Genomic DNA, 13,670 nt, shown 5'->3' with positions numbered 1-13,670 from the left:
CTCCTTAGACACGAGTGCCAGGATGGCCATCGCTGCGTCAAGGGCCAGGACGGAGCTGCTGTAGGATGCACTTAGCATGGAGCTGTGGGGAAAGCACTGCACAGGGAATCCAAAGGGCTGGCTTTGAGTCCTGGCTCCACCACTGTAGTTTGGAGGAATTCCTCTGTCTCACTGCAACCATCTACTTTCTGGGTTCTGCTGTGCGTTTCAATGGTGATTTGTGGAGCAATTTGAAAAAGCCTGAAATAATTACTAATATAAAACATTATATGCTTATCTAAAGTACCAAACGGGCAGTTTCTAATTCTTTGGCTTCTAACCAATTTATTTAGAATACAGTCAAGAACCGTAAGAAGGATATTGTATCAGAAACCCAGAGAGGAGAAGTGTGGTAGTAAAAATGATGACAACGGTGAGGACAGTGATATTATACTTACATTAACACGACAGTACGTTTTGTAATAATAGTAACAACAAGCACTTTCATAGCACTTACTACCTATCAGCCTCTGCTCTAAGCACTTTACATAGAGTATCTCATTGAGTCCTCACAAGGACCGTATAAAGTAGGTCCTGTTATTATAACCTCTATTTTATAGATGAGGAAACGGAGGCACAGAGAAGTTAAAGAACTTGCTCAAGGTCACACAGCCAGACAATGGTGAGGGCAGACAGCCTCTAAAGCTGTGCTCTGAGTACTGTCCCCCGCTGCCTCTCAACGCCAGGCCCCTGCCCCGGTGATAGCTCAGTTACTCACAGCAAAAGACAACCTTACCTCCTGAGGAGGAATATCAAACGAAATAGTTCTCATGTCCACTTTGATGAAGCTGTCAGTGCACGGCAGAATAAAAAACAAACCTGCAACAGAGACACACACGAGATTAGAGAGAGACACCAACGCCTGACCAGCTCACCGCACCATTCAGTTCTAACTGAATCAACCTGATAAACCGAAAGAAAGCAGTTCATCTCAGTGAATGAGCCAGAAGCCAGGGATGTCATCCTCGACTCCCGCTGCTTTCTTCCCACATCTAACTGTCCCCACAAGACCTGTGGATTGCACCTCCTTGCTTCACTGTTACTGTCGCCCATTTGTTTTCCCTTAGACCAGCGCAATCACTTCCCAAGTCATCTTTCTACTCCTTCTAGTTTCTCTCCTATGAACCAACACAAACCCCTGAACAAGCCGTACAAGGTCCTGCACGACCTTGACCCCGCTTACCTCTTCAGCCACTCCCCTCTCCTCCGGTCCTGCACTCTGGCTGGGCTGGGCCGCCTGCAGTTCCCTGAGCCTACAATGCCCTCCTCTGCATTGCCCTGCCCATATTCTGTGCTGCGAACACCTCTCCCCTGCCTCACACCCTTTCCTGCCAAGATGTCACCTCCAGAAAGCATCTACTAGTTGGTGTCGTCACTCCTCTGGGTTTCCACAGCCATCTGTGACTGTTTGACCATAATACTTATCACGTGGGATTGTAACTACCTGTTTCCTTGTTGGTGTCCCACCTCCAGGCAGTAAGATCCTTGAGGGTAGGGGCTGTGTTTTCCTCTCCCTTGAATTCCCAGAGCCTGGAACTCAGTGGGAGCTTAATGGAAGTTTGCCAAAAATAATGACTGAAAGCATTTATTTCAGTAGGAATTCTCACGCTCAAATTTCGATAGCTGTGGCTATTCCTGGCCTAAGATAAACTTATCAACTCAAGTAGGAAAGGGAGGGGAGAGGCAGGAAGGAAAGGGTGATTTCTGGTAGGCTGCACTGCTATTGATACACAGCTTCTGCTATGAGAGCTCTCGACTGAGTCAGCAGAGACCCTCATAAGGGAAATCACATCAGTAAAAGGACGAATCTCGTGCTCCGGGCAAACAGTTCAGAATCCTAGTACTGACCAGGTCCTTTGGCGCCTCCTTGTAAGATGCGACCCAGTCTAAAGATGATGGCTCTTTCGTATTCTTTTATGATCTAGATTAAAAGCACAAATAATAATTTAACATGAGGAGTACAAGTATTTATATGCATAGCTTTTAAAATATATATTTCTGCTCTGAACAAGTGAGATGCCTCTATTTTCTTTTCTTCTCCATAATCCAGATAATAGCTATAGGTAACATGGTTAATGTTTAATTAGCCTTGCCAAAACCACCCAAAGTTATTTACTTTTATTATGGATTATAAAAGCAATAGATACTCACTGTATAAAATCTGGAAAGTAAGGAAGAGCATACAGAAGCAAACCCACACCCTCACTCCCCAGCTGCTAACATTATTATTCAGTTACTCATGCATTGTCAATACAGGAAAAAACGCGCTAAAGGCCTCATAGTTTGTCTGCTGATTCCTTAAACTATAATAGTAACATAATCTGAAAATTCTTAGAGCGTATTTTCTCTTTTTAGGAATATGAAAATGATAGTCATTTATCACAGTATTAATAACTTTATAGACATTATTAACGTTATGAATGTATTACTAACACGTGCCAGGTGTTGTGATAAGTACGTAATTCATTTAATCCTCACGACAGCCCTATAAGGCAGGTGTTGCTATTTCCTCACATTATACACGACAAAGGTGACACAGTAAATAATGGCACCAGCAGCCACACCTCAGCATCCTGACTCTGGAGGACTTGTTCTCACAGGACCATCCCACATCCCTGACTCCAGAAAATTTTAGATGGTGATCCCTACTTTAATCGTCAGGGGGGACTGACTGGGCAGTGGCTGAAAAGAAGTCTTAAGATTCCATTATAATTGGTGACTAGAGTTAAGAATTACAGGCCAGTATGGTCTCTCTCTGTCTCTCTTACACACACACAAACACACACACACAGTGGGTTTATGTACTTAGGAGTTGACCCCTTTCCAGATGTTGATGAAATATTCTTTACCTTTATGCACATCCATACCGACAACGGGAAAGTTAAGACTGTGAACAGGAATGATACAGCCACCAAAATCCATCCACAAGGTCCCAGGCCTGCACTGGGGCTATCTGTGAAAACCAAAAACATACAGCTCTTATCACTGTTCTTAGCATGGTTCCCCCATCATCTTCATCCTTGCTATTCACTGAACACCAGCTGTTTACAGGTATTTTCCCATCGAATCCTCATAAAAACCTTGAAGTGCAGGTGCTACTTTCCCTAATTTTTATTATGCAGTGAAGTGATAAAAGTAAGACCCAATCCCAACTACCAAGAAGGTTAAAGTTTAGCGGGCAAGATAGACAAACAGATCATTATAATACTAAGTGCAGATATAGTGTCCGTTCAGCATATTTTGAAAACACAGAATAGGGGTAACTCACACCACACCGTTGGGATGGAGGTGAAAGTAGGGTGGGATGGGGTGGGTAGGCAATGGTGATGGTTGTCAGAGGGGCTTCTTGCAGGATGTAATGGTTAAGGAAAATACCAATGAAAAGGGGAAGGAGGGCAAAGTGAATTTAAGCCGAGGGTACAGCACAATTAAAGGTGAAAATCATATGATACACGCATATAAGCTCATTTAGGTCCTCTTTTTAAAAAGGACACCTATAAAATATCTCACTGGGTATATGCACAATGTATCATCCATATTGGTTCTGATTTCTTACTATTATGAACAATGCTATAATGAACATCTTTGTACATAGTTTCCCTCTCACATTTCTAATAGTTTCCCTTGTCTGTAACATGAAATAGTTTTTTTCCTTCTTTTTTTTTTTTTGGCTGTGCCATGAGGCTTGTGGGATCTTAGTGTCCCGACCAGGGATTGAACCCGCACCCTTGGCAGTGAAAGCGCGGAGTCCTAACCACTGAACCGCCAGGGAATTCCCTGAAATAGCTTTTGTCTTATCACAAAGATAATACATGCCCCACTGCAAACAAATTTAGAAAAGTATAAGGGAAAAATCATTCAATTCAGAGATGATAAATATTCTTCCAAACTCTATGTGCATGCACATTTTTCAAAGTAAATAAATAAAATTTGTCACCTATGCTTCTCCCCTCTAGATATTGTTCTTTCACCTTCTTTTTTAGCCTGTTGCTATGCATTAGTGCTTTTTCTGTTTTAGTTTTAATTTTTTATCAGTTAAACTTGCATAAAGTTAAAAAAGTCAAATAGTTCCACGAGTACAAGAGGGCGGTCCCCTGCTCACCTCTTCCAATTTCTTCTACTCAAGGCAACCGCTCTTTCGGCTGAGTATTGTGGTATTTAACCCCCCTGTCGGGCTTCCCTGGTGGTGCAGCGGTTGAGAGTCCGCCTGCCGATGAAGGGGACACGGGTTCGTGCCCTGGTCCGGGAAGATCCCACATGCCGCGGAGCGGCTGGGCCCGTGAGCCATAGCCGCTGAGCCCGCGCATTCGGAGCCTGTGCTCCGCAACGGGAGGGGCCACAACAGTGAGAGGCCCGCGTACCGCAAAAAAAATAAATAAATAAAAATAACCCCCGTTCCTAAGTAATACACTGGTTTTGTTATTTGTTGTTTTTTCAGTTTTGAGCTTTATCTGTTGACTTTCTACCCCTCCCCCACACATAAATATACCCATCCTTTGAATTGCATCATAATTTTGGTTAGATCAATATCAAATTTTATATTTCATGAATATGCAAATGCCATTCAGAGCTAAGCCACGTAGTGAAGCATAATTCGTTTTCTTTTCCTGTACAACTTTTTTTTTTCTGGAGTCAATGTCTGTTTTCTTTTCCCTTTGCTTAGTTTTCAATGTACTTATTGATTCAACCCTAAACCTTTCATCAATTGTCTACACCTCCTTTCAGCAGGCTCAGGTATTCTACCAATTTCACCTTCCGAAGAAGAGTCTTTGAGTCGTGTATGGACCTATTCATGTTCCTGGTGCAGCAACCATCCCTCTGATCGCCTTTCACTGTCATCCTGGGAAACTGCCTTCCCTTCCTAAGTTGTGTTTCCCACTGTGTCCAATGCTTCCTCGTTTTTAGTTTGGTTTTCCTTTCTGTGGGGGACAGAGGGACTGAATAGGCCGAGGGATAGATCGCTTTTCTTATCAACCACAGAAGGCGTCTGCTGTCTTTCCAGGAGCTGTTTTAATGATGGGAGGGAGGGAGGTGGTCAGAGGGAAAGAGGTAGGCCAGGCGTGGGTTACTACTCAGATCAGAAGGAGAGGCGAAGACAGCAGCGAGACGGGGCTTTGAATAAATAGGAGGCCAAGAAAGAAGCAGAGTGACGGCTGGGAGCATGAAGAAGAGACACACGTGGGTTTCCAGGTCAAGTGCTCTAAAACATAAGATGAAAAACCAGAAATACACGTGAGTACTTTGGTTATACACAAAGTATATACAGTTTGGTTATATACAGTTTGGTATAAAACTTTGTAGTTTTCCAATCCTGTGTCATAGTGTCAGGTTAACATCCTAATGCGTACTGAAGTAAAAGTGAACTAAGTTAATCCTGGAGGCTTCTGAGTTATCATTTTGAGGGGTACAGACATGTTCAGTGAGAGAATATTCCAAGCAAGGCCACTTCTCCACAGGTGGAGAAGCCCTATCAGGTGCTGTCATAACGGATATGAATCACAGCAGCCTTTTTAGACAGTTTGTTATACTTCATGCACTGTAATAAATTACTTTAGACACGTATCTTATTTACTCCTTACAAAGCCCTGGGAAGTTAGGTGTTTTTAATTCCACTGTACAAATGAAATAACTGAAGCAACATCTTTCCCAAGGTTACAAAAGGGAGGACTTGGGATTCAAACATAGGTCATCTCACTCCAAAGCCCATGTTCTAAATCAATTCACTCTTTGACCCCTTTGCCTCTGAATTAGAAAAAAAAAAAAATCCTTATTAAAGAAGTTGTTGTGTTTGGAGCACTTCCTCAAAACAGAATCCAAGCTGGGAAAGCATGGTAGGAGTTCCAAGAATGAAATCTGATATTCTTACAGAGGAAGCCCCCTTAATTCCAGCTGTGCCTATTTATAGCAAGAGACAGTCTCAAGGCTCATTGCCAGACTCAGGTCTAGTTTTCCAAAATGAAAGGAATTCCAAACAAGGAAGAGATGGGCCACAAATACTTATCTGACAGCATTTGGTGCTTTCTAAAATACTGCCCCGGGCCTCCCTGGTGGCGCAGTGGTTGAGAGTCCGCCTGCCGATGCAGGGGATACGGGTTCGTGCCCCGGTCTGGGAGGATCCCATATGCCGCGGAGCGGCTGGGCCCGTGAGCCATGGCCGCTGGGCCTGCGCATCCGGAGCCTGTGCTCCGCAACGGGAGAGGCCACAACAGTGAGAGGCCCGCAAAAAAGGAAAAAAATAAAATAAAAATAAAAATAAAATAAAATAAAATAAAATACTGCCCCAAGTCACCCATATTCCAGGCAAAGCTCTCTGTGTCCTGAAGAGTAATAGATGACAAACTCCCTGAGGGCAGGGATGTTTCTTTTTTATTTTTATATTCTCAATGTCTAGCACAGTATCTTGCAGAGAGAGTATATAAAATACTTAGCCAGCTTTCCAATTGGATATGTAATTTCTTGTGCATTTATATCCCTTATTAGATGAATTTCCTGAGAATAGGGAATGTTTCAACTTTCTGTGACTTCTTAGTTGTGCGATCTTTACCTCTCTGAACCTTTGTGTCTTTACTTGAAATAATCAGACTGGCCTTGCAGGACTGAGGCAGTGCTCAGTAAACACAGATGACAGTTTTCTGTCATTCTCCTATTTCACTCAAGTGTTCAATTTCCATGATGAAAAATGGAAAATAGGTGGCTTTTACCCTTCTTGATAAAAGCCTCTGAAACTACTTAATTTTTCCCTCACTTTGTGCCTCCCTCCTGCCAGGCTAGGCCTGGACATTCAAAGACCTTCAAGCAGCTGATTAATGAATCAAATTATTAAGTTACTGAATTATTATCTACATAAGGACAAACCGGAAAGTACAGCCCAGGTTTTTTGTGCTCAATGTCCATTATGTTCTTGAAAACCCCAGATGAGTATACGGGATTTGAATGCAAATCAAGAGGAAGAAGAAATTAAGCGGATTTTCTGAAAACTGGGCTTGGTCTTTCACTTTTCAAATGCTTAGCTAGAAATAATCCGAGCATACACACTAGAGAAAGGGGTGCTATTTCATAATATCCTAGTGCCTGTAAAATGAAACTATCCCATTCTCAACCCTTGAAACTCTTCCCCACCTGGTTATAGCTTAAAAAGGTGCATAAATCACATTCCTCAGAGAGGTGAGGCTTAAACTCCACCAGGCTGTAAACAAACCCTTAGTCATTTACGGTCACTACAGTCCAAAGCGGAAAAGAAATTCTCAGTTACTCCCCCAAATTTTATGAAATTCATTTCCTTCAAGATTCCCACTCATTACCCTGAGGACTGAATCCTCCCTCCTACCTTTATGAGGTAAAAGACAAGTAATGAACAATAGGTATTTCTGAGACATTTTGGTTGATATACTTGTTGGTATTTGCTGGGTAGGAACAATCTTAAAGATTAGGGATCCCATGATACTTGGTTGTAAATACTACTTTGCCATGGTTTAGAGTATTTTTTTTTCTTTTACTACCAAACTCTTTCCTGAAAACTGTGGTAGAATAAAATTTTAACCAAAGCACGGTATTGAAAATGGATATAAGCCCATACATTAACATTTTTTAATTGAGCATTCAAATTGGGCTTACCTCCAGGAAACTAATGTAAATTTTTAAAAATATTACTTTTTTTTCTTATTTTAAAAGCAAAATACTGTCACTATAACATTTAAAATTATAGTTTAGAATAGAGGAAGAAAAATGATCTACACTTTTATATCTCTGGATGGTGGTTATTTTCTGCTTTGCTATTGGACACACAATATATATGTGTCCTTTTTTTCAAAAATGAAATAATGGTATGCATAATAATTTTAAATCTGTTTTCCGCCCTATATTGTGGACATCTTTTCATGTGAGGAAATACTCTTTATTAGTAAAGGTTGAATAATATTCTATCGTTCCATATGATGAACATTTAGGTTGTGTCCAGTTTTCTCAATTAGAAACTCTGTTGCTTTGAATATACTTTTAGCAAAGTTTCCATACATCCTTATTGTGTAAACTAATTTTGCTGAAAAGATGAAATTACACAATTCTTATATTTCTCTTATTCTGGAGGTACATTTTATTAACACTAATAATAACCATTTATTAAATGCCTATCACACGTCAATCACAAGCTAACTCCATATATACATTATTTCTCATATTTATAAAAATCTGTAAATTAGGTGTAAAATATTCCTTCCAGAGTCCCAAAGTACTAAAGCAAAAGAATTTCTGGGAAGAGACAAAAGAAAACAAAACAAAACCATGAAACAAATGGAAAAAACAAAACCAAGTTGTACAGTAAATTTTGTTGGGTTGGCTTCCAGACAAGCAGTAAAATACTCTTTTCAAGATTATAACAGGCATAATTTCAGGGTACTGCACATTGTTAATGATCCCATATCAGCCGATTTCCTTTAAGGTTGATTGAATTTGGCACTACTAGAAATCATGTGAAATAATAAATTCCATTTACCATTGGGACTCTATTCTAAAGTTCAAAAGATACGAGATTTCTTCTTCAAGCAAAGACCAGAAACATACCTTCACGCAGTATGTGAAAATCTGACTGAGTCATACACATTACTACACACAGAAAGAAAAGGTAAGCCAAAGAATTATTGAAATACCAGCATTTAAAGCACAATCTTTTCCTTCCTCTTTCCCAGTATACAGGCGAAATGCTTCATGTTGTAAATTGCCAAAAACGGTGTTGTTTGGGTGGGGAAAGATAGCATGGCTAGGAGTTTAGTCTCAAAAACACGTTATCTGGTTCTAATAGCAACTTTTAAGGGGCAATAAATAGTAGGTCGAAACGAAAGGTCTTGGCATTTTTTGAGTTTTTCTTAAAAGCATATATATTCAGCATACAAGTGTTCTTTTTGGCCACAACTGCTCCTCATTGGAGATTCCATGTCAAGGTGTGGTAACCTTTTCCTGTAAAGGGCCACAGAATAAACACTTAAGGCTTTACAGGCCAGAAAGTCGGTCTCAACCACTGAATACTCTGCAAAAGCAGTCACAGACTATACATATATTAATGAACACAGTGGTGTTCCAGGAAAACGTAATTTATGAACAGTAAAATCTGAGTTCCATATAAGTTTCAAATCTTCCTCTTTTTAAAAAAAATGTATAAATATAATAAAAACTATTCTTAGCTTGTGCAGCATACAAAGCAAGCAGTCGGCCAGATTTGGTCTACAGGCCATCCGACTCATTCCAGTTCTATGTCATATAGTCATCTATTTGAGGAGGAGGACATTGTGAGTTAAAGAAGACATCTGATCTTTCTTCTGGCATTTCAAGTAAGGGTACAGTTCCCAGATTCCTAGTTTCTCTTCCCTTTAATTGTTTTGAAACAAGGTCTTTAAAGACCTGATAAATAAAAATTGAAGGCAGAAACAGGCAAAAGGGCAGATAAAATATTTTATTTGAATATAAATACATCTTCAATTAATCAAAATTTTACTATAACTGAGTTTTTCAAATGACTGGGATTTTAGGAGAAAGAGAAGGGAAGGAAACGATAGAAGAAAAGGCAAATAAGAGAAATGGAAAAAAGGAGTTAAGAGAAGAGAGACAACAAAAGTGAAGGCAGCATCCTGTAGAGAGAAAGATTCAAACAGGTAGAGGGGAGAAAAGCAGAGTTTAGCACATAGTAGGGTGTCAATAAACAGATGTTGAAAAAATGATGCTGTTTACTTGGCGACTGCAACTTGCAGTTCATTGGGCAGAGGCTTTGAAAACAAACAAGCACACACTATAACCCATCTTTCAAAAGACTATTTTAATTAGGCATGGTTTATAGTTCTTTGAATGCCCTTATCCTTAAACCTCTAGGGAAGAAATTATGCTCTGGACTGGAGTGGCTACAGGCCAGATGGTATCAAGTTAAGAACCATGACTGAAGACCGTAACTTTTCCACCCTATTATAAACCTGTAGATAACTAGACTAAAAGAACTAGTACTGATGAAGCATTATGTGACCTGAATTACAAAACTCAAAATGTGTTTACCATGAGATAGTAAGGAGAGGAAATGGACTAGTCCTTTTAAGAAAGATTGTCAATAAAAGTTGAAATAAAGGGAATGCTGTGCTCAGCTCAAGAAGAATCAGGAGGGCTTCCCTGCTGGCACAGTGGTTAAGAATCCACCTGCCAATGCAGGGGACACAGGTTTGAACCCTGGTCTGGGAAGATCCCATATGCTGCAGAGCAACTAAGACTGCGAGCCACAACTGCTGAGCCAGCGTGCCACAACTACTGAAGCCCACGCGCCTAGAGCCTGTGCTCTGCAACAAGAGAAGCCACCGCAATGAGAAGCCTGTGCACTGCAACAAAGAGCAGCCCCCGCTCGCCACAACTAGAGAAAGCCCACGTGCAGCAACGAAGACCCAATGAGGCCACAAATAAATAAATAAATAAATAAATAAATAAATAAAATTTTTTTAAAAAAAGAAGAATCAGGAAATTAAATAAATATAAATATTTTATTTCCCAAACATCCTGAGGATTTTCTGTAGCTTTCCTTCATTCAAATATTTCTAGCCATAAAACAGGAGGAAAGGGCTTCCCTGGTGGTGCAGTGGTTGAGAGTCCGCCTGCTGATGCAGGGGACCCCGGCTCGTGCCCCAGTCCGGGAAGATCCCACATGCCATGGAGCGGCTGGGCCCGTGAGCCATGGCCGCTGAGCCTGCGCATCCGGAGCCTGTGCCCCGCAACGGGAGAGGCCACAACAGTGAGAGGCCCGCATACCGCAAACAAACAAACAAACAAACAAAACAGGAGGAAAAAATAGGTGAGACTATCATCAATAATTTTAAATTTGAACCCGAGTCTTTAATAGGGTCCCCTCTCCTAACCTATAGCACTTCACCCTCTCTAAACGCTACTTATCATACTTGTAATTATCTTATTCAGTGTCTTCTTCATGAGATTTTGGTCTTGTTAAAGTAGTATATATATAGCATAAGGCTTCAGAGTTGGCTCTGCCACTTATTAGCTGTGTGATCTTTGGCAAGTGTCTTAGCTCTCTGTGCTTCACTCTAACCATCTAAGAAGAGGGCTAATAAGAGTACCCGCTCAAGGGTCAGTGTGAAGAGTAAGTGAGCTATCATGGAAGACACCCAGTGCAGAGCAGGTGCTTGAACAACATTTGTTAAGTAAATAGCTGTTGAATGAATTGAGTGATTCTGCTGGTTTTTGTTTGTTTGTTTTGTTTTGTTTTTGGCCGTGCCATGCGGCTTGTGGGATCCTAGTTCCCTGACCAGGGACTGAACCTGGGCCCTCGGCAGTGAAAGCGCAGAGTCCCAACCACTGGACCACCAGGGAATTCCCAGATTCTGCTGTTTTCTGGGGAGGGGAAGAAAAGGCTGAGTATTACAGAAGATAAATGGAAATTACATGTCTGCATACAGGATCCCAGAATACAGTTCATCAATTTTTGGTGGTGAGCATGCTGTATGGTAGGTAGATAGAAATAGAAATACAATGTTGTATTCATGAAACTTATAAACCATTGTTACTTAAAAAAAAAAAAAGAATACAGTTCAGAATCATCGTCCTCTGTCCCAAAGCAGTGGTCATAATGCTTTTCCCAAATGTTTTCTTTCCTTTTCTCTTTTTAAAATCAGCCCTTTTCACCTGTGAGGTGAGAGAATTCAGGAAGATAGAAGGATGGGCTGAATATGACCCATGTCTGGAAAGATAAAAATAGTTATGTTCAGAAAAACTGGAGAGAAAAACAATTTCATAATGTTATTAAGTTAATTAAATTTAGACTAGGCCTGAAATATACTAAACAAAACAAAACCTCCCCTACTTCTTCAGTTTTTTTTTTTTCCAGCTCTTTTACTTGGATATCTTAAAAGTAACTATAAGTTCTTCTCATAAAAGTCTGTGGAGGGCAGCATCATTTTCATTAAATAATGGGAAACAGAAGCATAAGGAAACTAGATCATGAGGTTTCCAATTCCACTGAGGCTGAGTAGCTAAACAGTGGCTAAGAGCTTGGAGTTTTGGTGTCAGATTTCCATTCTACCACTAAATTTTCTCATTAGTAAAATGAGGGACGAGAACAGTCATTATCTTACAGGAGAAAATATGTAAAATGCTTGACACTTAGGAAGCATTCAATAAACAGTAGCCATTATTATTATCAGAACCTTAAGGTCATTACTGATACAGTTTATAGGAATAAACTTTGTATTAAGTGAATCGCCTTCTGGGACTTGCACACCATAGAGAAAATATCGACTAACCACCTGCTTGGGGACTCTGTCTCTGGAGGAGAAACAGACCACATTTGGGGAGGTAAGTTGGAGTCCTAAAGTTTCCTGGACCGACTTTTATACAACTTTTTGTGCATAAATTTTAATTTCCTGTATAATTACTAGGCTTCCTGAATAGTCATTGTTAACTTTTTTATTCTTTGTTTTCCCCATTAAATAATATCTTAATAATTTACACTTTAAAGTTTCAAAAGTACATTCATATAAATTTTCTCATTTGATACTTAAAACCTTGGGAGCTAGATACCACAGTAAGATTAAGCCCAACATGAAGACGAGGAATTGACTCTGGAGATTGAGACTTCCCAAAGTGACGTAGGTAGTAAGTGATGCTACTGAGGTCTCAATTCAGATCTTCAAATTGGAGAGTCCACTCTCATTTTACTATCCTATACCATCCTACCATCAGTGCATATCCACAACTAGGTAAGGCTGGTATCTAATTTTCATTGTCTGATATTTTAGGACAGACACATTATTGCTCGTATCTTCAAGGCTAATCTAGAGTATAGAGGGTCAGAGTAGACAAAGGTTCAAAAAGAATGGAGGAACGATTTGTGTGTCAACAGGCAACTGACACACACTTCCTTCTTTCTACTGTGACCTCTAACTGCTCTTTCCACACTTCCCTAAGTAAGAGGAGATTCCTTAAGTACAGTATATTATCATAACAATTATAATCCCTTTATTGATAATATAAACCCAGACAGTCTATCTGTACGAGGAACATGTCCACACCCTAAAATCAATAGTTTGGGTTGTAATAAACTTAATAAAAATAAACTATAAACAGAAAAACATCTCTACCAACGTAAGCCAAACATTTAACAACTTGATCTACTCTATGGGTGTCTTTATCTCCCTGCTTCCTTTTTCTTTCAACAAATATTTTTGCAAACCTACTATGCTCTTGACCCTGAACTTACTACAGTGATGAAGGACACAATCTCTGCTTTCAGAAGCTCTCCTGGTCTAACAAAGGTGATTATAATTGATATTTATAATACTGTGCAATAAACATTATGACAGAGGTAGGCACAAGATGCCAGGCAGACACAGCGGAGAGCTGCTCTTTTTTTCTGGTTACAGTAATTTTCAGGAAAATGTTTTTCCACATCTTCTTAAAAAACAGACTTTGAATCCAATCTTTATCACTTTATCAACATTAAAAACTTTTTTCTTCAAAGCTGACCAGGTGATCAGTGACTCTGTCTTTTACAGTGTACAAGTTACACCATCAGGTGGAACCAATGACCTATTTAATTATAAAAAAATTATATAAATGCCAACTTTTGTAGACTTGGTTGTTATTTGAGTTAATCT

General features: G+C 40.0%; 1 protein-coding gene across 1 annotated transcript in view; it reads right to left on the bottom strand.

Annotated features, from left to right (window-relative positions):
- STOM (stomatin) overlaps window positions 1-13,670 on the bottom strand; it is a 30,477-nt gene that overhangs the window by 13,523 nt on the left and 3,284 nt on the right. Inside the window, exons 2-4 of the mRNA XM_082625494.1 lie at window positions 2,889-2,992; window positions 1,888-1,960; window positions 776-858 (exon numbers count right to left, since the gene is read on the bottom strand). Coding sequence (XP_082481620.1) covers window positions 776-858; window positions 1,888-1,960; window positions 2,889-2,992 — 260 coding nt within the window. The remainder of the gene's footprint in view (window positions 1-775; window positions 859-1,887; window positions 1,961-2,888; window positions 2,993-13,670) is intronic.

This window comes from Mesoplodon mirus, assembly GCF_964341445.2.
Source record: "Mesoplodon mirus genome assembly, chromosome: 1".
Classification (NCBI taxonomy): domain Eukaryota; kingdom Metazoa; phylum Chordata; class Mammalia; order Artiodactyla; family Ziphiidae; genus Mesoplodon; species Mesoplodon mirus.
The sequence above is the reverse complement of the archived record's forward strand: the minus strand, read 5'-3'. Positions and strand labels throughout refer to the sequence as shown.